The sequence below is a fragment of the Aureobasidium namibiae genome, assembly GCF_000721765.1.
Source record: "Aureobasidium namibiae CBS 147.97 unplaced genomic scaffold scaffold_8, whole genome shotgun sequence".
Taxonomy (NCBI): Eukaryota; Fungi; Ascomycota; class Dothideomycetes; order Dothideales; family Saccotheciaceae; genus Aureobasidium; species Aureobasidium namibiae.
In genome coordinates, this window is record NW_013581201.1 from 567,227 (window position 1) to 588,196 (window position 20,970).

Consider the following 20,970-nt stretch of genomic DNA (forward strand, 5'->3'; position numbering starts at 1 on the left):
TCCTTCTCCATTTCGCGGCGCGTCTTCCGCGTTCAGGCGTCTCCAAACGTCAATTCGCAGCTGGCCGATCGCGACTGCTGGTTACAAAACAACAAACCATGGCCGCCCGTCTACGCAAGACCTTCCACTACCCCACCGACGACGCAGCCGACTCCTCCAGCGACCGCGAAGACCTCGACGAGCAAGAGCAGGAATCACTCATCCAAGACCTGGCGCAGCGAGACTTGAACAACACAATCTTCTACCGACGCGCTTTTACTGCTTTACCCACTGCTGCAGCGCTGATATACCTGCCTGTCTTGTTCTCTGCAGATTCTTTCAGGCATGTGCTGCTGGCTCTGCTGTCGTTGACTTCGTTGGCAGGCACGGTGTATATTTTGCTCCATGTGCATTCTGCGCCGGCTGCTGTGGATAGTGGGAGTCTGTCGCCTGCGATGATTGATAGTAGGGGTCCGTTGGATGTTGCGTTGCCTTGGTTGAATGTTGCGCTTACTGCTGTGCTGGCCTTGTCCGGTGTGCTGGCTTGGAAGAGAGACTTGCTGGATGAAGCATGGCGTGCTTTCTTGCCTGCTGGTGTGTCACCCTCATCCACTGGTTTTCCGTCTATTCTGTTGACTCCCTACTTGCAGCTATTCTCCTCGTCACAATGTACGCTCGTTCTCAACTCGTTCCCCTCGATGTCGCCAGCTTGGAACGTCTCAAGTACAATTACAAGGGTGCTTGATTCTCTTTCAAGTCTTTTATGAATATGATTATCAGTCGTCCATCGTCATGCAGCTCCCCTATTGATAGCCTTGCTGCTTTTTCTCGCTTCCGCCCGAAAGACAACGCCTCTATTCGTCACACCTTGCACCTTGTCCTGGCCCCCATATCTAATAGCCTGTCTTTACATATCGATGCTCTCGTGGAATCGCAACACTGCATTGTTGTCGAGATAGCCGTCCACCTCGTCGGGAAGCGCATCAAATGATGCTCTTGCGACCTGTTCCTGAGTGGTCGAGTTGGTCACGTCTGCGATCAAGACCAGTCCTGCCGTCTTGACTGACTCAATCAGTGCCGGCACCAGTTCCAGTAATCTGGAGCTGCACATCAGGCCCATGAAATTATTGCTCTGCGCGATCCTGACCGCTTCCTTGACAGATGTCGTGGTACGTCCGCTGCTGTACAACGGCCACTCTGCCTCTTCTGTCATTGCTTGTTCGATGCCAAGGTCGTTACACAAGAGCACGGGGTCTGTGAGCAATGTCAGTTTGGTATTTCTGATGCGTTCATTTGCAATCGCTTACAGTTTGGCTGCTTCCAGTTGAGCGCTGTGCAGATGTTGGCGTTGTAAGAAGAAAAGACAATCGATCTGATCAAGCCTTCGTTGGCTCCACGTAGACGCCTTGCATGATCAAAGACCTCCTTCAATGCAGCATCCACAAACTCGTTGATGTTGCCCGTCGGGCCAAGCTGCAGCAGCTCTTCTTCCGACTTTGTAGGGAAGAGCATGTGCACATCGAGATGCATCTGCGGAGGCAGTATCTCGAGCACGTCGTGCAGAGAACACCATGATGTCGCGAGTCCCTGGGCCAACTCGGCAGGTGATGATTCAAGTAGAGCTCTTAGGCTTTCAGGTCCTTTGCCATTTGCTCTGCCGATAGCGGAGAACTGCTCGAACGTTACTCGACTGATCAGGTCATTCCTCACGCCGTATGCTGCAAGTGCAGATGGCATAGCCCACGAAGGGTATAGGACTGGCACACCATCCTTGGTTGCTTGCACAAAAATGCGCATGTAATCGCCACTCAAACTCGAACCAGTGATGAGTGCGTTGGGCTGTGAGCTGATCTGACTCGTCGCCTTCCAGTACGTGGCGAATTGCGTGATCTCCATTGGGATGCCATGGAATGGTGTAACGACCTGGTACTTGAAACTGATACGTCCGATGGCTCTGAGTCTGGGGTCGAAGAGTTCCAGATGCCAGTTTCCAGAACTACTGTATCTGCTCGAGAACACGAGTGACGACGCCGCACCTCTGGCAATCACCTTGGAGCCAAACGTTGGGAAGATGTCAAAGTCAATCGAGAAGGTGTCGAGGTTGTCGATTTGGAAAGAGATGACCTTGAATTCGTCCTGCACTGGCAACGGGATATTGCGAGGAATGAGATCTGAAGATTTGGATGATATCGTCAATCTTGCAGCAGGGTACTTGTTATCGCCATAGAATTCGATTGCATCCGAATCTTGAGAGTCGAAACTGATGACGATGAATGTTTTTGTCGTGTCCAGGAAGTTGTGGCCATAGCGTCTGAGAGGTATGATAGGGGGAGGTAGAGAGAGGTCGGGGATTGCTTCCATGTCTGCACTTGCGGGGATGGGCGCGCTCGAGCTGAGGATAGATTGGAAGGTAGCAGGAGCTGGAGTTGGCTCTTCGCGAGCTATACCTCTACCATGGCCCGCCTTTTCTAGCAGACGTAAACAGTCGAGGTGACCCTCCCATGCAGCGTAGTACATGGCGGAGAGATCTTTTTCGTCCAGTGCATCGACGTCCACGCCCAATTCAAGCAGAGACTGCAAGCAAGACAAGTGGCCCTCACTCGCAGCATGGAATAAAGGAGTCCACTGATAGAGCTTGTCAGGTTGGTCCAGGTTGGCTCCGTAATTCTTCAACATTTCCAGTATCTGCGGGCTACGTCCTGACCGGGGAACTAGATGTTGTGGGTAGAGACCTTCAGCATCGGGCAGAATCTGTGGATGGTACTGGAGAATCAGATCCACAATCGAGACCGATCCGTATTGACAAGCCAGGTTGATTGGAATGTGGTCAGCCTCGCTGGTTGGGTCTACGCGGGCCCCCAATTCCAAGACAGCTTTTACAGCGGCGAAGCGAGCATGCACAATGCCGTGGATGAGAGGTGTGAAGTTGTCCAAGTCTTTGCAGTCAACAGTTTCGGCAACCGGTGCGGCGTTTGAGGAAGTACTCTCTATGCCTTGCATTGCATCCGCCGAGTCGTACTTGACGAGCTCTTTGACCACCTCCACATGGCCACGCATACAGGCATAGTGCAGCGGAATGCGGCCATAGATATCAGTCGTGGTGGGTTTTGCTCCACGCTCGAGGACCATTGTCAAACTAGGAAGCCTTCCTGAGATCGACAACTCATGCAGACAAGTACGCTCGTTGATCTCGTCCACGTAATCCAGGTTGACCAGATTTGTCTCCAGGAGTGTGTTCTGCATCTCCAGAGGGGCATCGTTGATTGTGCTGAGGAAGATGCGATTGATGCGCTCTTTTGCTTCATCTGTAGATCCAAGTCTTGAGATCCATTCCTTGATTAGTGTCTCGTTACCAGTGTTCACTGCCTGTTGCATTTGCATCTCGATGTCATTGTCCTCTTGCGCGCCTGCTTGAGGTTTCGGTTGTTGGTCACCAGTCGGGACATACTCAATCTTCTCGCCCTCTGCCCATGCGCCAAGCTCGAGCAAACTTGAAGTGGCCTGATCGGAAAGGTCTCTGATAACATCCCTGTTGAAACAAGGTTGAATCTCTACAGCTCTTGAGAGATACAGCTCCTTCGTGCGTGATTTGGAAGTCTTGTCCCACTAGGATATCGTATTAGCGATCCATATCTGGAATGTGGCGAGCAACGAAAGTTTACCTTCTTGAGGATTTTTGAGAAGGCTGTCTGGTTAATCTCGATGAATTGCTATGATAGTCAGATTCCGAGTGCTTGAGCCGCATTTGACACGACGAACCTGAAGCTTGTCGAGATCACTGTTGAACAAGCGGAAACCTTCATCCAGGGTGACAAAAACTGTGGACAATTTTGAAGCAGATAATCCACGAGCTTGTAGTGACTTTTTCCTATCCGCCAGTGTCTTCAACCGTAATTTGAGCTGCGAGATGATGTGAGCCAGAGTTTCGGACGCTGATATTCATTAACACACCTCAGCCTCTTTCTGTAAATAAAATATGTTGACCTTCTCCAGTTCACGCTCCTGCAGCATTGTTAGTTTCTGACCAACGAGAAAAGAAGATACTGCCTTACCAGTCGGAAGAAAAAGGTAGCTTTGTTTGCTTGTAGTGAAGCTTGGGAATCCGCGAGACCGCTTCCGGCATTTGTGAGGTCTTGTGCGTGTATTACTGGCGTGGCACTGAGCTTCTTGATCAACTGTGGATTGTCAGCACAAGGCAGATGTGGCGTCTGATTCGCAGGAACCAGGACTGTGGCAGCGTAAGGAGTTTACCTTCTTGAGCGCCTTGTAGTCAACGAAGCTGGCGGCATATTCGGGGATATCGAGCTGCCTTTTCTGAATGTGTTTGCCGAACTTCCTGATGGCGAGATAGTCAGATCGTGATGATACATTTGCTGCGAAAACAGAGGTGTCTGATGATCACACACATTTTGACCGAGAGTGCCTTTTCGGCGCCCTAAAATTATGGCGTGGAGGGGTTGTTGAACAGCTTCGCTGCCGAGGATGATCGGACGTGATTGGCAAGCAAGCGACGCAAAGTTACTGATGAGCGACGGGGCCTGACTCTTATTTGGACCACAATCCTTATGACATATGGGTCCGGGACGATATTGGTCGTGTTTGCGGTTGGAAAGCGCGTCAGATGGGTCTCGCACACATGAAGCAGCTTGCCGACGGCTGTTGAGAGGGGTCTCTGATGAGCATTGGCAAATGCCGCCAACTTAATAACGAAGTGGATCGTTCTCCGAGTTCACTGGCCTCACCACGTTAGAGGTGGGAGAAGAGCTATGTGGAAAATTCAGCCAATGAAATCGCCACGTGCTCCCCCTCGTTCCTAAACTGGCAGCTTCCGACCTTAGCTTCACAAGTCGCTCGAGCCATCGTAACAACATCTTTTCAAGAGCAGTCTTTCTCAACGCCGCTCGCTGCGAGATTCGCGATGGGAGGAGCATTTTGTTAGTCAAGAGCTGTCGGTACGAACGCCACCTCGCGCGTGTTCCCATCTGTCGGTATCGCGATGAGAGCCAGGCCGAGTATTCTGCGCATATCTCCATCTATCTATGCCAACTAATCATCCAGCTGTCGCGTGCCCACCAAAGGTCCAGCCGGTCTCTTCAGATGTCACCGCCCCACTCATCGGTTGTTCTCTTCATCTCCATTCCCCTGCTCTCCATGACCTCCACAACTCCCACGTTCACCGATTCATGATTTGAGCCGATTACTGGCTTCTGCCTGACTTGTTCTGAGAAGCCCGCAGCAGCGCTCTTGATGGAGTCGTCGTGTCCGCGGCGAGTGTGAGGCTTGCCCCGATACTGTCTAGATCTGTACGGAGTACCCTAGTCCATCAATTTATCGTCCGTAAACCTCCGAACAGGTTCAAGGTAACTCGAGCTTCTGAGCATCATGACATAAGGCAGCCCACCGCTTCTTCCCACCCGTGTAGAAATGCACATTACTTCCCACAAACGGGACAGTTTCCATTGAGATGCCGTATATAATCTGAGCTTTCTTTGGTTACATCCCTGATTGGACGATTGTGCCTTCGTTGTGTAGCAAGGACATCGCTTTGGATATTCGTGCGAGGAGGGGAAGAGCTTTCGAGTCTTGCACACGGGGAGGAAGGAGTCAGCCATTGCCCTTTCCCTGAACGCAGCACAACACGTGGAAGCAAGACATGACTCTGACTCTGAACTCAACCGCCGCCTCAAGATTGATACCTCCTACCAGGCGCCCCCACATCGATTGTACGTCTCTTTATTCTCTTCCTATCGTTTCTTCTGCATCTTCCATCATGCTCCTAGAACTCTATCAACCACCGCCCTCAAAACTCGACACTTACTACATCCTTGGAGAGATTGCTTAGAAAGCCTCCGCATTGGCCGATATCCATCCTACCGTCGATCTGGACCTGCTTCGTCAGCTTGCCGATGGTGTCCGGAACGACGAGATTGAATCTGAAGATGCGATCCGTGCTTTGTGTCAGGTCTTTGAGGCCACTTTCACTTTCGAAGTGCTGCACGGCCAGCTCAATGCCGAGTTGAAGGCCAAAGTCTCGGCATTTCTCAGTGGCACTCCGGCAGAGACCATCGCAGCCAAAGGATTTGATCCAACTCCCACGCCTCTGGGTCTCCATAGGCACCTGTTCGGCGGTCGTGCCCCTGAGACACACAAGAAGCATAACTTTCTGGGCGGCCGCGCCTATGCCAAAGTCGAACAAGGAATAGATGCAGTAGAGCATCGACACGTCGTCTTCGAAGACCGCGAGAGGACTATGATAATGCAGGTCCGCATGGCATATTAGAATCAGTCTGCACGACCGCCCGCTGACACACGTTACAGGTTCATGCCGACATCCCGTTCCTCAACTAGCAGCAAAACATACGGACCAGACCAGTCCTGACCTTCGTCCCATCCACTGTACTCGGTTTGCAGAACCTGATCAAGGCATATCCCAAAAAGCGCATTCGATGCAGCGGTTATCGCCATACCAGATCCGACTTTTTCGCTGAAGATGGAGATATTCTCGTCTCTTTTGTCAGCCTGCACCACGTCGCAAGTGTGCTGCCAGAAATGATCAGCATCTTCACAAGTCGGATCAACGAAGCGGAGGTGTCGGGAGAGTTGAGAAGCGTTCAAACCTCCCCTCCCAGAGCAGGCCAAACTGAGACCCAGCATGTTCGAGTCGGTGTAGCGGTAACACCTGAAGAGCTTCGCGAGTGGGCGATCAAAGACGGTTGGTCACTGCCCATAGATGTTACGGCAGACGAGTAGGTCAAGCGAGATGTCACGGTTGTCTTGATGCATAGCTGACTGTTACCAGGATAACCACTGGCGGTATAATTGGTTCCATGTGCCACGGCTCAGGCCTGGCGCACAAGTCTATCAACGACTATATCAGGTCAGTCGAATACGTTGATGCCAATGGTGCCGTCCAGACGATCACGGATCCAAGCGAGTTACACGCTGCACTAGGTTGCTTCGGACTGCTGGGCATCATCACGCACGTCACCTACGAAGTCAAAAAAATGACTTTCGCTGTCATGCGGCCTCGCAAAGTAAAGACAATGCTTGCCATCCCACCCCCTGATCCCAGTCAAGTTCCCGAGGCACTCCATACTGAAGTCAGCCCGGAAGAACTTCAGGAAGCGATCGCCGACTTTGAGCGACGGGCTGGACAAGATCACTATGCCGAGTGGTCGTGGTTTTCCTACCAATCAGATGTTCTTGTCAACACATGGTCGACAATCTCTGATGGTGGAGGGCAAGAGGACTACCCAACTCCCGCCCAAACATTCATGCAATGGATAGCGGCATAGATTACCGCGGTCATCGTGGGGACTGATTTCTATCCTGATATACCAGCGAGATGGCAGTCCCAGATACTCGTGACAGGCAACATGGCTGTGTTGTCGCCATTGACCACTGATCCAGATGATTTCGAGATCAAGACCAATTTGCCAAATGCACTACACTTTCGACGCGGTCGCCACTACGCGAGGGCAAGAAACATGGAGCTGGAGTTACCAATACCGCCCTCACCAACGGACAAGAGCAAGGCGGACTGGTTGGTCGTCAGAAAAGCTTGGTGGGTCGTGATCGACTTGGTATACCGCTCGGCGAATTCACCAATGCGTTTGGCGATGGACATGAGAATTACAGGTAACAGCGAAATTATCATGGCTCCTCAACGTGGGAACAGTCATGGCACTGTAGCTATCGAGATTGGCTCAGTCACCGACACGGTCACCGAGGAAGAGTGGCAGACTTTTTGTCAAGGCTTCGTAGATGGTTTGACTGCATTGGCTCCAGTAGGTAGGCTACGTCCACACTGGGGAAAAGAGTGGGTGAAGATGCGCTTCGGTGGTCTTCCAGCTCGTGAATATGTCAGGACGGTGGCATACAAGAGCGAGATTTCAGAGTGTTTGGCGACGCTGGAGAAAATTGGCAAACGGCAGGGTTGGACTACGAAGGGCCTGCACAAGAGGTTCTCCAACAATCTTTTGGACGACATTTTCTTCGGCGAGGCTCCTGCACACACTTGAGAAATCGGTCCCATTCTTATGAGGTTCTTACCATAGCAAAAAATTTACCTACTTTCTTCCTCATATGGGTATCTGTGCCAAGATGTGGCTGGTGAAGACACTGTGGCTGCGGTGTGGCTCGATCATGCGCTGACCTCCACAGCTCCACTGGCTAGACATCCATTACATCTTCCATATTTTTGTCGCATCGCATAAACAAACCGCGAGACTATCCCGACGCACAAACAGTTGTTTCAGAACCACAGTAGCCCTCTCGACTCATCACTCCACCTCGAAACGTAAAAGTCGCAAAACCTTACAGTCCAATTTTCACATACACCTCGCCACCATGCCTGGCGCAAAGTTGTGGGCAAAGATGATCGGATCGTATGCACAATCTGCTTCCAGACCCATATCGCTGTGCAAAAGTATACGTGCTGATATATTGTCACTTTAGGGGTGCGATCCTGTGTATTGGCGGTCCTTACCTGATCTACTACGTCTCGCCAACCGAGGAAGAATTGTTCATGGTGAGTTTTTAGTTACGCTGAGAGTCGCTCACCAGTTCAAACTAGATGAGAGCTTTTCGGTTTCTGTTTAGTTGCTAGGGGATGACTGTTCTATGGTCGTGGGAATGCGTGGCTGATTCAACTCGCAAACACAGAGATACAACCCCGAGTTGCAAAGAAGATCGCTGGAGAACCGCAAGGAGAAGCAGGAGAATTTCAATGAGTGGGTCGCACAGCTCAAGAAGCACTCGAAGAGTGATCTGCCTCGTAAGTTTCATCACTTGTCTTTTCCTTTTCCACTGCTCAATCTCTTTTCTGTTTCTTTCCTCTTCTATTCTCACTGACTTCGACTCTTCTTCTGATCGATTCCTTCCTTGCTCTTTTATTTCAACTGGACAACGACAGGCTTGCATGTCTCCTGTCGAATGCTTTCTACTTTCAATTCTTTCATCTACGCTTCTATCGAGCCCATCCAACCTGCGCGATGCGAATCTTAGCATCACACACTGACGTTTCTTCCACAGTCTGGACAGCCTGGGACAAGGAGTCTCTCGCACACCAGGAAGCAGGTAAAGCTCGCATTATCGAAGAACGCAGAATCGCCGAGCAGGCCGCTCAAGCCAGAAAGGACGAGATCAAGAGCTCTAGCGCTTAAACTCTCTTGTTAGAAAACTAGCGAGAAGATCGGAGTATCTCTGATACCTTGTTTTGTATTTTTAGGATTCGCAAGTCAGTACGGTTCTCTGTATGTTTTCTCGTTGTCTCACGTGAAAATTGTGTGATTTGAGTACTCTGTCAAAATACAAAATTGTATTCAGGACTGAGCTGCATGAGCGAGAGTCTACAAGATGAGGCCATCTCAGTGGGTGCGTCCGCATTTGATGACATTATCATACATTCTTATGACCTCAGTTGGAGTATCAAACCTTGCGTCAGAACGTCGTCGTGTCCTCCTTGCCTATCATACATATCATTCTCTCTCCCCTTCGTGCTTTCAATCATCATCATCATCATCATCATCATCATCATCGCCAATCATAACAAGAGGAATGCCCTTCGAAGTAAACCCCTCGGACATCTTGTTCTGCTCCTCCTTGACTCTTTCCTTCTGCTCTTTCAGGCTCTTGACCGCAGCAACTTCCTTCTTGGGCAGCATCCTGATATCCCGCTCAACCCTACCCCTCAACCCCGACCTCTTAGACTGCACCTCCTTCCTCAAATCCACCCACTTCTCCATCGCCTCCTCAGGAGAAAGCGGCGCCTCTGTCATCTCCACTTTCTCAAACAAACAAGACACATGTTCTCCTGCTTCGATTCTTTTCGCATCCACTTCGGCTGCGATGGCGGCTAACATTGTGTAGCGCTTGTAATGACACATTTGGTAGATGTAGGTGTCTGTTGCTTTGAAGGCGGCTATCGCGGTGTTGCGGGCCAGATTGTCGTGACGGAGACATTGTTTGTAGGTGTGGAGTTTGTTGGAGGGAGTGAGGGCTTTGGGCTCGGGGGGTTTGGAGACTGGTGTTATTGGAGGTAGGCGATGGGGGCCCGAGTGAGAGGTAGAGGGCGTCGGGGGCGTGGATTGTTTTGCCATGGCTTTTTGTGGTGCGTGAATGTGTGGTGGTTCTGTAGTGCGAATGTATATTAACATACAAGTACTTTCTCTCGCAGAATTGGTATAGCGATACTTGCTTCTGGCACTGATAGGAATCTTTTGACGTGAAGGTCTTTCGTAGGAACGTAACTGTTTGGATTCATGTATAGTGATGTGCTGCAACAGTGAACGAGAAGTAGCAGCAAGATTCTCCGTGCGTTTGTTGTCATCGTTGCCTATCTGTCGCCACGACCATGGCATACAACTTCTTCTAGTGAACCATTAGGCACGAGCACCGGGTCTAGCACCAATCACATGTAATAGTGACAACGCTCCTGAGGGTTGTTATGCCGATGATACGGAGTTTGCAGTGAGCGATTGAGCATAGGGACCGGGTCCTGTGCAGCTTCCATACAATAACGACAACACACGGAGTGTTGCTACTTCCAAATACGGAGTAAATAGTGAACGACCGAGCACGAGCATCGGACCGATCATAAGCAGAAGTGTCGATACAGGGAAGCCTCAAGATAGTATAGTGAACCGTTGGGGACGTAAGTAACAAGCTTCAGTTGCATCACGAGCAAGGATGACTGCCTGGAATGGTCTCACTTATAGGCGTCGAGCATGTGTTGTGAGGTCAGAAAAGGATGTTGTTGTCAGTCAACTATCCGATGACGATGATACGGAGTCATTGACGGGATCATTGCCGGCAGGGAAGACGACGGCGATATGTAGTCCAAAATGAAGCTTTGTTGTAGGCGGCCCCGTATCACCGAGTCAAGTCGGTGCCTCACGGTCGTACGGCGCTGGCGATGGCAACCACGAACGACATTACCACTTGCCTGTTGCGTGACGACGACGACAAGACCCGAGCCACCCTTTCGACGAGCCAGTTCCTGACGATTGACATTTACACGAGTGTGACAAGTCAACAGTTTCTACAAACTGGGATGAGAAGTTGCTTCTCGACGCGTCGATGACCTGCTCTCCAAGATATAACTGCTGCAACGAGGAGACTGTTTGATTCACAGTGTTCAAGGCAGAGACAGAGACAGTGACTAGTTGTTGATCGTTGCTTATTATATCTTACTGTACTAATAGTACTGCTTGCAGTGACGCTTCTCGAATCCCCATCAATCATCAAAGACACTACGGTTGAAGAAGCGGAAGATCTGTCTGCCAGCCTCCCTTCCGATAAACGCTGTCAACTCATCCTCGTCCGCGTTGGCAACTTCCATTATATTCTCGTATTTGAGAATCAAGTTGTTCAAGTTCTTTGGAGTGACTCCGGGTACAGCACGAAGCATGTCTTGTGGCAGTTGATTGAAAGTTCTCTCCTGACCGTCCATGTCACTCTCTTCCAAACCAATGTTGACAGCTTTGATTGGGTCAGGTTCTTCCTGTTGCTTTTTGAGCTCCTCGAAGATCTCGGCAGTCTGGTATGGTGATGAGGACCAAACGATACGTAGGCGTGGGAAAGCCAGAGTAAGCAGTACGAGCTTGGACTGCAGGTCAGATGCTTGCAGAGAGCCAGAACCTACACCGGCTGACAGATCCGCGAAGGGCTCGAGTGTGAAAGATTTTTGTGCATCAAACTCGATCAAAAGCATCGGGCTCTTGTAATGCTGTTGCATCGTCTCAGCTTGATGGTAGAGACGACCGTTTTGGAAAGACTGAATCAAATCCTTGATTGACTTGCGCTCGATGCAAATCTCGGGCGTGAGAACGTAATCGCCTACTGTCAGAGTACATGGAACAATAACCATGTTCCTACCATGTAGAAGCGAAGGTAGAGATGACCTGAATTCTCGCACATCAATGACAACTCTGGGTGGTTCTGCCGTCGCAACAAGTCGACCTCCACCAGCGATGCGAGTATTGACTGTTCGCAAGAATGACTCCTGAGGGTCCAGCCCTGCAGGGTCGTGTGTCAGAGTGACCGCCATCGAACCTCTTTCACGGATCAGCTTGGTGAATGCGTCCTTCTCCTTGCGTACAGAACTCAGATATCGTTGCTCCTCAACACTTCCGCCGTAGTACATGAAGTAGACCCTCACGTTTCTGTTCGAGTGGCTACTCCTGTAGACCTCAATGCGTCGAATGAAAGCCGCATCCGGCTCATACATTATAACATATCTCGGCTTGGTCTCTTCGAGAATGTGTTCGTCCATGTCACCATCGTAGGGGTGCACCATTATCAGATCTTTCATGTCGTAAAGTTCATAGAAGTCGTCCATATCGTCCAGAGGATCGGCACCAATCTCGGCTTTCTGTTGAGCTTCGGCTTCTGTAGGCTCCAGCTCGGCCAACAGGCTTTGTACATGAGACTCTTTGTCACCTGCCACATGAACGCTTCCGTTCGCTGTGCGTGTAGGAGCAGTTGCAACAGATGAACCGCCTCGCATGCGGCGGCGTTTGTTAGACCCACCACCTCGTCCTCCTCGCCCAGCTTGGCCATGACGCTGGTCAGTCGTGCCGTTGATGTTCTTCTGATTCTCGGCAAAGAGTGAGTTGCTCACTCGGTTGAAGTCTCGCTTCCAGAGGAAATAGTTTCTGAGCTTTCGGCGCATCATAGCAGCACCGGATGGTCCTCGTGTGTCCTCTTCCGGATCATCGGTTGCTGACGTAGTGTCTGGGAGGACATTCATGCTCTGCAAGTACTCACGAATCTGCCGGCATGTTCCCTGATCACCACACATGATCAGGATGCTGCCATTGGACTCTTCCTGGAATGAAGGGTTGAAGTACATGTCGCGCTCAATCTCTTCCAGAATCTCGGCCAGAAGGTTCCATTTTGGCATTTCTTCAAGCACTGGACGTAGAGAATCGGGCACACCAGTTCTGGCATTTACACTCTGACTATCCTTGATGTTACCAGTGTATACACGACGCTTGGCGCTATCAAAGATGACGTGAGCAGCATCTAAGAACAACCAGGGAGATTGGTTTTGACGATTCGAGCCAGGTGGAGGAGACGAAGCGGCCAAGACGGTGTCGAGATATCGAACGAAACTTACGGCGTCAAAGGTGAGAAGATAGTGTAGCATGTTGCGCAATAGTGCAAGATCACGCACGATTTGACGGGTTCTGAAGTTTGTACGATGCCAGACAGGATCCAGTTGTCGACGGACAATGGCATCAAAGTTGCGATGCAAAGCACTGTCGAGGTTCCAGTCCTCCATATCCACGCCAGTGTTTCCTTTTTTCAGTTCAGAGATGCTGACCTCAACACATTCCATGATGGCGTTCTGAATGTCGCGCATAGCCTCGGTCATGGGGACTTCAAGTTCGATGACTTCAGCTTTTCGACGCCCTTCCAGAGACTTGGCGACAGTGACATGGAAGCGAGGGTATAACGAGGGTCGCCGGAGGAACAGGTTGCGCATCATGGTAGCCAGAGGAGCGAAGCCCGAAGCGAAGGGCTCAGGAGCATCAGAGAAGGCCTTGAGGAAGCCTTGCTTGTTCTTTTGGCGGTAGACACGGACAATAAAGGCTTCGAGCGAGGTAGCAGCTATGCGTTCCGAGTGGAGGACAACAAGACCGGTGATTTTTGCAGGGTCGAGGTTCTCAGTCAAGAGGTCGACGACCAGGATACGCGATGTGACTGAGAAGATGCCTCCCTGCTTGTACATTTTTTCTCTCTGTCCAACGTCCGTGAGATCTGTGTTGACCAGGCTCAATCCGCGGCATTTTGGCGAGGCGCTGATGGCAGCGTGTTCTGCCAGGGCCTCTCCGATCCATCCGTTCTCGCGGTCGTCTGCGCCGACGACGACTATCAAGTTGTTTCCGGCAGCATCGTACGAATGGAGGAGGTTGGTGACAATACGCAAGAGGCCGAGGCCACGCGCCATGATGACGAGCTCATCTTCTTCGCGGAGCTCTTTGAATATTTCCTGCTGGAACTCCTACACTTTAGTCAGCACCGGCGTCATCCTGTTCGCGTACTCGGGCCCTACCAGCGGTAATGAGAGCTTCACCGGTGCTTCATTGCTGTCCGACATGGAGTCGCTTAGTGATGAACATTGATGGCTGCTCTTGTCCATCACACCTCGCGTCGTGAGCTTGGACGTTGGAGTGACGTAGTGGTATAGATTAAGTCGAGACCAGATTGAGACCTCATGCTCAAATTTATCTTCACTCTTACCTATCTAGTGTGGCTAGAGACCGATCTCACATATGCTTGCTTGACGACCTTGAGAGATTTGGTGCTTGAGAAATCGGTCAGACCGACAGTCGAACAGACGAGGTATGGGTCTCCTGCGTGCATTTCGGTACTGGAAGGAGCGAATAAGTCTCTCCATCAGTCAATATCATCTTGCGATCCTCTACAGCGATGGTATCTGAATCTTTTCGCGAGTCGATTTTCATTACAGCTCCCTCTATCAATCACTGGCTCAATGCGAGGCCGTGTGCCGCAACAAATGAAAGATTGGTCTGTTGACACCTCAACCACCCAATTCCCACGGTCGATTGTCCATAAAAAACGATGCCTTTCTCCCGCCTTCAGCCTTTCCTCCTCCATGCAACATCATCCCGTCAGGTATCTCTCCCTCCTGCTCGCCACATGCAACTTTTAAGAACCAGCCTTGCGAGCGTGATGCTTTCCCAGGGAAGCAGCATTACGAGCGCCCAACTTTGCCAGACCTCTGACCTTCTCACAAAGGGTACAGCCACAGTTGTCGAGATCGCGCTTGATGATCGAGAAGACGTGCTCAGCAAAGTAGTCGTAGGAGTGGTAGTACTCGTTGTTGCTGATGGGGTGCCCGTAGGTGGACTTATCACCGTGGACGTCAGGGGTGATGTACGAGGCGTAGCCGTGAGGAGGCTCGTTGATGAAGTCGACCTTGTAGCCTGAATGTCGGAAATAAACACGTCAGACGTCGTTCCAACGGCAACGAGATTAAGCGAAGAAAGGCACAATTGGGGACACTTACCAAGTTCGGTAACGAAACGAGAGTTGTTGTTAAAGGCCTCAGTGAGGTTCTTGAGGAACATGCCGTTGTCTTCTCTGGTCATGTGGCGGAATCTGGGGACGCCATCGCTGTGGTACTTGGTGGTACTTGGTGGTATCGCTGAGATCGATCTTGCGGACAGGCATATTGTCAGAGTTGCTGTTATCGACGTTGGTGGTGGCCATCTTGTGATATCTTTTGTATGATGAGATGGTATGGTGGTTTGAGAAGGCATGACACAGGCTTCATATATCCTATCATGTTTGCTGATGGCCAAGTTCGATCCAGTCGTGGCCTTGTCGATGTATGTTTGTTTCTTCTTTCTTCCCAAATGTTTGATGATGTCTGCTAGATGGGTCCATGAGAGTAATGTGATGATCTTCTCGCTACGATGAAAGGAGGCTGGTTGGTGAACTGTGGAAGCAGCCAGATTCTGGTCTTCTCGGAACCAAAGAGCTCAAACCGCAAGTGCTGATTGTTGAGATGAACCTGAATGGAACATGTGGTATGTTTGATCATGGCGGGACGACTGATTGGCAGAGAGAGGCAGTAAACAGATAGGCAATGAGCTTTGCACGAATGCGGGATACAAGAGCCAGCGTGATTGATATTGTAAGATATAGGAGAAGGCAAAAGCTCCAGATCCAGAAAGCTCGAGTAAACCACATGTCCAAGTGGAAGAGGGAAATAATAAGCCTGGATTGAAGCTTTGTCATGCGAGCAAGACAACGCATGTCCAGCCTCTACTTTGGTTAAGACCGTCAGTATGAGCAGTCGAATACCTCCGATAAGGAAGTACTGCTTCGAGAGAGAGAATCATTGTGGATGATAAGACCTTGTATGAAATTTTGTATTGGGGTTGTAAGCCCACTCTTCACCTCTATAGGATTACAGCGCGGACGTTCCGCTCAGTCAATCAACATGTAGTTCGGCTGAAGCTGGTCTTGCCAGCCAGGCGACAGACTCCTCACAATAAATTTTGGTCCATGACCGCAGGTAGAGAAAATAATTCTGACAGTATTTCAACTCAGTAGGCTGACTCTTCCGCATCAAACGATGAAGAGGTCCGAGTAGGCGAGCTCGAAATGCTACTAATGGCCTCGCGTATCAGCGCAGTCGTCAGGTTGGAAAGGAGAACGATCATCGAGTGCGCGAACGGAAATTCAAGGAAGGCGATGGTCAGTTTACCTTTCCTTGATTGGAACGCCTTCAACAAGCTCTGGCATAGCATTGGCGAAGGCGGGTCCGACAGACCAGTTGCTGAGATTGCGCATGTGAGACTCGAAGACAGGGTTGATCATGAACTCCTCATGATCGTCCAGAACAGCGGCTGAAGTAGCTTCGGCACCCTGGACGCTGTTCGCGCGCGGCAAAAGACATTGCTGAGGGTCATATGGCCAATTCAATGATAGACTCTGGCAGTACAGAGGGCCATAGCGCTCGTTTGGGTATCCTGCGGCGTTTTTTATCATCTTTTCGCGCATCCAAGGCCTGGCGAATGAGTTAGTATTATACGTTGCGGTAATGTTGACTAGCGCTTACCATGGCACGTTGTCAAACCAGATAGGATGGCTGACTTCAAGTTGTGATCGGATGGGACGGATCCAGTCGGGTAGACGTTCGAAGTTCTCCTGGGTAGGAGCAATGCGCCAGCGCATGACAAGGAACATGATGTACAAGCAAGCGACTTGCTCCGGAATCTGATCAATCTCGGGAAGGTTGGCCAGGACGTCGGTGAAGAGCTTGCTGAGAGGGTGTGATTTGGGTGCTCGAGCCGGATTCAAGAGGGAGGATATGGAAGGATAGGCCGGGCCAACCAATGAGGAAGATGGCGTGCCTTGTGCTGCAGCTTTCCGACGCTCCGTCATGAAATCTAACATGACGCTGTCCAGCGCGTTGGTGGCTTCCTGATTACGAGGTAGACGCAGATGGATTGGCATGTCTGCGGTGGGGGTAGGCATCAAATCACGCACTGCTGGCGACGCTGGGCGCATCTTGCGATCCTCAACGAGGAAGTTTCCGAAGCTCTGCGAGGGCATTTCTGGGACGAGCTGATGGTGTTGGTGCTGAGATACGGGAGCAGGGGCAAGTGCGGGCTGGAAGTGTTGGTGGGGTGAGAAGCGCTGCTGCTGTTGTGGGTGCTGTTGCTGCTGCTGTTGCTGCTGTTGTAGCTGAGCGGCTTGGGCAGCTTGGGCGTACTGTCTTGCAGCGCTGGCTGGAGATTGATTTTGACGGGGCGGTTGTTGTGGTTGTTGGTTGGGTTGGAGGTTGCGAAGGTCGGGGTGGAGATGGTGTTGAGCAAAGGGGGGTTGGTCATACAGGTTGGGTGGTTGTGCAGGATACATGAGGGCTTGAGGTGGGGGTTGAGAGGCCTGTTGTGGATGATGCGTCGGCAGGGGCAAGGGACTCTGTTGGGCGGTAGCAGTAGCAAGGTCTAAGGTTGTGTCAGCTTGCGGGCGGACTAGTTGGGGGCGACAGAGCTACTGCTACCATTCAGACCCTGCGAGGCAGCAACGGGCTGCAGCAATGAGAAGATGGTCTGCATACGGCGTTTGAGGTCATCATTCTCGGCCTGGACCTGCTCGCGCTGGCGGAGGGCATTCTGCAGCTCCTGGAAGGGCTGTTGGCTCTCGAGTTCCTTGATGCGCCGCTCCAGCGTCTCGATCTGATTGCGCGTGCGTTCACGGATGGCGCGCTGAGCCTCGCGGTCGTTTGCCCTCTTCTTAGCCAGTTGCTCGGGCGTCAGGTTGGCGACACCGCGCGACGAGGTGCCATCGGCCTTGCGTTTCCTGCCATTCGTGGCAGCGGGGTATGCTCCCATGCCCGTCGCGTCGTCGGGGGTTGTATGCGACAAGGGAGTGCCATTGTTGGCAGGCATTGACATGGTGCCATCACGCTGCGGCGTGCCGTAGCCCGACGAGCCATTCGTCGTCGCCATCATGGAAAATCCTTGTGTTCCGCTGGTGAGAAGCAGATAAGCGAGTCATGCAGGACGCGGTCGGGGCTGGATGCACGGTCGGCCGGCCCTGGCGAGCACGTCGGGGGAGCTGTCGAGAAAGTGCTGGCGAGGAAGCAGGCGAGTCGAGGCTACAGCAGGGGTGTAAACAGATGGCGAAGGACCGTAGAGGGCACAGAGACAAGAGGAGATGGGCGAAGGGAGAAGAAGAAGTGGATCATGGGGATAACACCAAAGAGCATGGCTTCTTGGTCAAAGTCAATCTTTCTCCTCCGAACGGACGAGTCAGGCGTCGAATCATGGCCGCCATTCAACTGCCTCCAAGACGCTTGGCAACTGCTCAGTTGGTCTGCGCTCCTGCCCGTCGAACACCCAACTCCATCACTCTGCCCGTGGCGCCTGCCTGCCCAAACATCTGCACAAGACGCAGATCATGCCTGTAGATCGTGCCTCTTGGTCTACGTGTATTCTGTGCGCGCACTTCTTCCCGCGACTTGTCCAACTTCTATCTGCATCTGCCTTTGGGCGCATCTCAAACCTTAGAATATTCCCTCTCTAGCGTGGTCGTGCCTACGTTATTCCCACTATGACCTCTGTTCCTTACCCGCGCCGAAGTCGCGTCCCTCGAAATTCAAATTTGACAGGGCGTTTGCTTTCTGTTCCTTCCCTGCCGCAATGAGCCTCCCCGCACAGAGCCTCTACCACACTTGACTCTCCGTACAGAGTCCTGGCCTTGGCTGTTCACTGTCTGTTAGTACATCAGTAACTGACTCTCGAAACTCGAGGTTCGAGATTCATCGCAAGCAGCCCACGGTCGTTTCGCGGTTCGAGCATCCAGAGAATTTCACACGCCCCACCCTCGTCGCAACTGCAACCCCGCCAGATCACTAGCCTGTCTTGACCATTGCGTTTATTTCCAACCTCCGAGAAGACTGCGCTATGAGTCCTGTCTTGTCTGCGTGCAGCCATCCGCTTACCACTTCCATCAGCGCAGATCTCTGTTTCTTACTTTTGACTCTTCTGCCGGTCGTTTCAACTGCTCATAATGCCATCCGTTCACCTCACAAAGTTCCCTTGTACATCTCCTCTCGCCCCCCGGCAGTTCTAAACCTCTACAACGGTATATCTCTTCCCCTGATGCCACTTGTGTTTACGCACGTTGCTTATTCATTCGCTACACTAATCAATAGCCCTGGCTCCGTCCCTGCTAGAGCTCGCCAATCGTCTGACATGATTCATGATTATGCTCTTATACATGCCTAACTTCTGTAGCTCGTCGCTTCTATTTGCCTCTGCAACTACAGCCCATCCTCTCATGCTTGCCCAAGGAGCTCGTTCTCTACCCGAGCATGCCGCACTTGTTCAACCAGCGTAGCTTTTGCTCTCCACCGAGAAGCATAATTTATGCTCAGACAATCGCCTCTGCAGGCATCCGATTGTTTGATCCTTCCGTTCGCTAAAACTTGGTTTCGAGTCATGTCCGCAAGATTCGACCATGACTCGATGCATATCCTTAGGGTCACGTATGAATCCTGCTACGGTTCTGGAGGATACAATGGGTTCCGTGTCGCTAACCATGCTACTCCGAGTATGCAAGTTGCGAGCTAGAACACCAAGTCTTGACTCGTTCAGTCCAGTTTCGGCCACATGCTATAAACATCGTCAACAAACCTCGGTCCTCACTTCGTAGCGAGTGCAACATCACAGGTGTAAGGATGAACTCGACTGAGCACTACACATTGAACCAGCAAGTCACCAAGCGCGGCATATGGGGAACCGATGAACCCCCTGCATTGGCGTTCGAGGCTTCTGATCTACCGTGATATCATCTCGTGGCCGTCGCTATTGCAGGCAACTCTGACAGTTTGAGCCTTCCATGACCCATCTCTCTGTGCTCATCGACAGCGCGAATCGATCCGATGCGCCTTCTTCGTGATTGTATCTGGTAACTTGCCTATACACCTGCGATGCTTCTTTGCTTGCCTCTACCACAACCACTGTAGTGTCAGGAGTCAGTCCTACGAACCTCACTGGACATCAGGCAGCAGATTGAATCGCTAGCGGTCTGAAGTTCTGAGAACACGCTATGAGCCAAACAGTCATAGCCGAGTGATGATGTCCGTTTCGCTCAGTAGATCTGTTCGCGGAGAGCCTAATACCTTCATAGCTCGGTGCCAGTACATTAACTCCTGCCTCTGCATGAAGGTCGACCTCAATACTGGTGTTCTCGATCCAGTAATTACGCTGCTGTACGTACCAAGCAATGGATTGTGGACCTCGGATACGCTTACCGTACTGGCATCGACAAATGCCGTTGCTTGCTTCGCGCTATGTCCTCCGCATGATCGAATACTCTCAAGATTTGATCGTGTCCGCCAGGACCAACCTGCGCTGAGGTTGTTTCAACCCGATGATTACCGTTGGTAGCCGTCGCTTGTCGCCCTACCGTAGGCACGGATGACATGGCCAAAATCTGCCCTTTGTCCTTTGAGAAGGCTCATGAACCTTATATGCGGCTACACGGGATATTGAATACGCACTTCCACCAACGTCAGGAACTCACCTCTCACCAGTCTTAGACGAGACCGATGAATTCGTCCTCAAGTGGAGTCCCCATGATTCGTTCAAGATCGGGGTACATGTACTTGTATGTGTTCTTCCATGGAATGACGAAACATCTCTAGATCGTATTATTGCTCAACAACATGTACCATGACGATGTGTCCCTCTGACGCGCGGCTGGAACTTGAACGCCAGGCCCAGTGGAAGCGAGAAGCCTACAAAGCTCGAAACTTCGCTTCCCGACACAAACAGAAGTCCCAGCCTCGTCAGTGACTCGGAGACAACTTACTACTAGTCACTAGGAAACACATAGTGACAGCCGCGTGTCACGTCTCCGACAGAAGATACAAGTACTCAATTGCGGGACTCTCTCGTAGTGCAACAGGCTTTGTTGATAGCCACTCATCGGCCTCTTCTG

At 51.4% G+C, this 20,970-nt stretch overlaps 8 protein-coding genes across 8 annotated transcripts; 3 read left to right on the forward strand and 5 right to left on the reverse strand.

Annotated features, from left to right (window-relative positions):
• Positions 1–98: 98 nt before the first annotated feature.
• On the forward strand, positions 99–724 carry M436DRAFT_45863 (uncharacterized protein; the record flags this gene model as incomplete). The annotated part of the gene is made up of 2 exons (XM_013571936.1): positions 99–573; positions 630–724. The coding sequence occupies 2 exons, from the start codon at positions 99–101 to the stop codon at positions 722–724; spliced, it is 570 nt and encodes a 189-aa protein (XP_013427390.1).
• Positions 725–886: 162 nt separating this feature from the next.
• On the reverse strand, positions 887–5,439 carry M436DRAFT_81777 (ankyrin repeat protein nuc-2; the record flags this gene model as incomplete). The annotated part of the gene is made up of 8 exons (XM_013572323.1): positions 887–1,233; positions 1,287–3,585; positions 3,642–3,689; positions 3,739–3,879; positions 3,931–3,981; positions 4,032–4,154; positions 4,231–4,315; positions 5,426–5,439. 8 exons carry the CDS (start codon positions 5,437–5,439, stop codon positions 887–889), a joined length of 3,108 nt encoding a protein of 1,035 aa, XP_013427777.1.
• Positions 5,440–6,229: 790 nt separating this feature from the next.
• M436DRAFT_72709 (uncharacterized protein) lies at positions 6,230–8,000 on the forward strand (the record flags this gene model as incomplete). Its single annotated transcript, XM_013572251.1, has 4 exons — positions 6,230–6,241; positions 6,328–6,725; positions 6,779–7,212; positions 7,321–8,000. The coding sequence occupies 4 exons, from the start codon at positions 6,230–6,232 to the stop codon at positions 7,998–8,000; spliced, it is 1,524 nt and encodes a 507-aa protein (XP_013427705.1).
• Positions 8,001–8,328: 328 nt separating this feature from the next.
• M436DRAFT_63699 (CBP4-domain-containing protein) lies at positions 8,329–9,143 on the forward strand (the record flags this gene model as incomplete). The annotated part of the gene is made up of 4 exons (XM_013572187.1): positions 8,329–8,366; positions 8,437–8,509; positions 8,644–8,755; positions 9,013–9,143. The coding sequence occupies 4 exons, from the start codon at positions 8,329–8,331 to the stop codon at positions 9,141–9,143; spliced, it is 354 nt and encodes a 117-aa protein (XP_013427641.1).
• A 339-nt stretch (positions 9,144–9,482) lies between these two features.
• Positions 9,483–10,309, reverse strand: M436DRAFT_63700 (uncharacterized protein; the record flags this gene model as incomplete). Its single annotated transcript, XM_013572188.1, has 2 exons — positions 9,483–10,111; positions 10,174–10,309. 2 exons carry the CDS (start codon positions 10,307–10,309, stop codon positions 9,483–9,485), a joined length of 765 nt encoding a protein of 254 aa, XP_013427642.1.
• Positions 10,310–11,215: 906 nt separating this feature from the next.
• M436DRAFT_46276 (DNA repair protein) lies at positions 11,216–14,083 on the reverse strand (the record flags this gene model as incomplete). The annotated part of the gene is made up of 2 exons (XM_013572021.1): positions 11,216–13,987; positions 14,039–14,083. 2 exons carry the CDS (start codon positions 14,081–14,083, stop codon positions 11,216–11,218), a joined length of 2,817 nt encoding a protein of 938 aa, XP_013427475.1.
• A 572-nt stretch (positions 14,084–14,655) lies between these two features.
• M436DRAFT_46937 (uncharacterized protein) lies at positions 14,656–15,269 on the reverse strand (the record flags this gene model as incomplete). Its single annotated transcript, XM_013572141.1, has 2 exons — positions 14,656–14,933; positions 15,011–15,269. 2 exons carry the CDS (start codon positions 15,267–15,269, stop codon positions 14,656–14,658), a joined length of 537 nt encoding a protein of 178 aa, XP_013427595.1.
• A 949-nt stretch (positions 15,270–16,218) lies between these two features.
• Positions 16,219–17,972, reverse strand: M436DRAFT_46299 (uncharacterized protein; the record flags this gene model as incomplete). The annotated part of the gene is made up of 3 exons (XM_013572029.1): positions 16,219–16,525; positions 16,577–17,468; positions 17,519–17,972. The coding sequence occupies 3 exons, from the start codon at positions 17,970–17,972 to the stop codon at positions 16,219–16,221; spliced, it is 1,653 nt and encodes a 550-aa protein (XP_013427483.1).
• Between the last annotated feature and the right edge of the window lie 2,998 nt (positions 17,973–20,970).